At 42.8% G+C, this 2,804-nt stretch overlaps 2 protein-coding genes across 2 annotated transcripts in view; one reads left to right on the forward strand and one right to left on the reverse strand.

Moving 5' to 3' along the window:
• The window catches only part of LOC104965494 (olfactomedin-like protein 2A), a 4,150-nt gene extending 3,793 nt beyond the window's left edge, over window positions 1-357 (forward strand). The window contains exon 3 of the mRNA XM_010794447.1: window positions 131-357. Within this exon, the coding sequence (XP_010792749.1) occupies window positions 131-357 (227 nt within the window). The remainder of the gene's footprint in view (window positions 1-130) is intronic.
• Window positions 358-703: 346 nt separating this feature from the next.
• LOC104965495 (Hermansky-Pudlak syndrome 5 protein) overlaps window positions 704-2,804 on the reverse strand; it is an 11,930-nt gene continuing 9,829 nt past the window's right edge. Inside the window, exons 4-8 of the mRNA XM_010794448.1 lie at window positions 2,672-2,801; window positions 1,962-2,092; window positions 1,398-1,616; window positions 1,254-1,325; window positions 704-1,073 (exon numbers count right to left, since the gene is read on the reverse strand). Coding sequence (XP_010792750.1) covers window positions 887-1,073; window positions 1,254-1,325; window positions 1,398-1,616; window positions 1,962-2,092; window positions 2,672-2,801 — 739 coding nt within the window. The 3' untranslated portion in view covers window positions 704-886. The remainder of the gene's footprint in view (window positions 1,074-1,253; window positions 1,326-1,397; window positions 1,617-1,961; window positions 2,093-2,671; window positions 2,802-2,804) is intronic.

Here is a 2,804-nt window from a genome sequence, read left to right on the forward strand (position 1 = left end):
TTTCATGTGACCAACTAATATGAGCTGGCAAACAAGGACAGAAAAGTGAAATCACACTTAACTAGGTAGGACAGAAACAATAAAACGTCTGAACCCAATGTATAACGTCAGCATGCGTTGCTCCGAGAAGACAGAGGTCACCGTCAGCCCGCAACAGGGCTGAGAGCGACGACAGACGACTCGCGACACACCTCGCACGACGCAAACGCCCGCGCGTCCTCAGGAGCCGGAGACCGTCGCACCCCAGACGACATACAAGCGTCCGTGTGTCCAGTGCGTCGTCGCCGCCCACTCCTGGGAGGCGAGAGAACGTGCTCTCTTTGGCATCTCAAGTTTTCCCAGACATACGACCATTGACCAAGAATCAATCGCAGGACACAAATGTTCCTATTTCGGTCTTACATGCGACATTTCGCCAGAGTGCGGAGTTGTACGGACTGATTTTCTTCTGTATTCTCTCCCTCATTAGGACCCCCCATTAACTGGGTCTTAATTTGTAGCATTACATAAATCCGCAAACCACGTCACCCAATCACGCAACCCGTGTCCAAGTTTGGCGGTGACGTCACGTCGTATAGCAACACAGGATCCGTTTGTGAAGTGGGTACTAAACCGAAGACACCTCCCTAACGGGATGAGTATAATCAACCGTTACTTTTTTTTAATATACACCTTTATTGAACAAGGACCATGCATAAAAATACATTAATCTAAAAAAGAGAAGAGATGCTATATGCCAGATTAAAGCTAAAAACTCATTTCCATCTGCTGTCACTGGGCAAGTACACGCATAACAATCAACCAACGTTACAAATATCTCATAATGCTGATCATCACACTAACAAATAAAACAGATCAAATACAGATCTAATAATGACTTTTGGTCCTACTTCCACACAACACAACAGTTCATGAATTCAACATTTGCTTCCCCACTCCAAAGGATTGTTGGTGGTATTTGAGGAGGAAGCAGGATAAGCACACCTTTGACTTCAGTCCACAGAAGCACTTGTCCGTTCTGAGGTGTGAAGATATAAATTGCCGAGTCAGTCCAGGTCAGCAAGTTCTGGTCTCTATAAATAAAAGTAAAGTGTACAGTTTGTCAAGTGAGTGAATAAACAATAATGGGAGGGTTTTCTTTTTGATGTCGTCTAGTGTTATCAACGCACTTGCTTAATCAATAATATGCATGTGGTAAGACAAGTGATCGACAAGCCTAAAAACTAAGATGGGAAATATATAAATAATATTACCCAAAGTAAAGCAGTTTAGTGAAGGCGATTGACTGCGGGCTCTTCTGTGCTGGGTTGTAATGTGGCTCATCTCTGCAGGAATGTAAGGCAGTTAGTTGTTTGGCCAATCAAAGAAGAACATTTTAAAGCAGGAACAATCATGACCTGTAGGTGATGAGAGGGAGAGGAGGACAGGCCAGGGGCTGTTTGAACTGATGGGTGCTCAGAACCTCTCCATTGAAGCTGGCCTCCCATATTCGAGACCCCGGCCGGGCGGAGTACAGCAGGGGGGGCTGTCCAACCAATAAGCCCCTGTTCTGAGGGTAGAAACACGCTCCATACTCTCCATCACGCTCCTTAGATCCAACACGCCAAAACTTCTCTCTAGAAAAAGAACACACAGGAATTCCTTTCAGGAGTTAACAAAATGATCAACATTGGCAACATTTTGCCAGAGCCCAATCTTAAGCCTGCCACTAATATTTGATATAGAATACATTACAAATACATTTTAGAAAATGGTGCTAATGTCTATCCCAATATCTTACTTATATTTTAATATGTATTGTTTTCCCCGAAATCCAGATATATTTAGTTTAATATGATATAATACTGAAAAAAGCCGACGTCTCCATATTTGAGAGCCTGAAAGAGCATTTTTTGCATTAAAAGGAAAACCTTGGCTGAGGGTCTTTTCCACTAAAGAGACGCAGCTGTGGTGGTCCTCACCTATCTGTGTCACAGAGGTAGCAGCGGCTCAAGGAAGACACCAGCAGGCGGCCATCTTGGTAGCCGAGCTGAACCACTCTGGAGTCCACAGTGGTGACGGTCTGAACAGGGAAGATAACGAATGTTGACCCCTAGACACAAAGAAAACAATATCAAACATGTATGGTATCTGTATAAATCGGAACACAAATTCATTTTGACTTTACAACACAATATTACAGAACAACCACTAGAATAGTATAATACTATTAAGGACCTTATCGTTTTCTGGAACTGTGCAGAAACACTGACTTTATTAGAAGAAAGGTTCAATGTTTTGAAATGTTGATTGAGAATCAGAATCAGAAACAGGTTTATTACCAGGTAGGTTGACACGTACGAGGAATTTGACTCGGTGTCGTGGTGCATACATAAAAGTAAGACAAGAATTAAAAACACAGGTAGAGAACTAGAAAAATATTTAAAAATATAGTAAAATATAACAGTATTTACATTGCAATGGAATGGAATAAGGAGGAATAAAATATGGAATAAAAATCGGCAGTAATACAAAATATTGTTGTACATTATGTGCATTAATGTAATGCATAGAGTCTGCGTTGTGGCTGAGAGTTTGCATGTCAACATTAAGAATGATGATTTGACCTATTCGGTATAGCCTTAAGCCATTCACACACAAACAGTTGTTGTGAATCAGCAGCCACTAATACCTTGCCCAGCTTGGAGGACCCCGCACGCAGAAAGGACACCTTGCCTCCCGCGTCCCCGACGAACACTCTGAGTGTGCTTGTGTCCCAGCAGAGGGATGTGATGGTCTGACCCCTGTGCTCCCAGGAGACACTC

The sequence above is a fragment of the Notothenia coriiceps genome, unplaced genomic scaffold, assembly GCF_000735185.1.
Source record: "Notothenia coriiceps isolate Sejong01 unplaced genomic scaffold, NC01 NC01_scaffold00037244, whole genome shotgun sequence".
Taxonomy (NCBI): domain Eukaryota; kingdom Metazoa; phylum Chordata; class Actinopteri; order Perciformes; family Nototheniidae; genus Notothenia; species Notothenia coriiceps.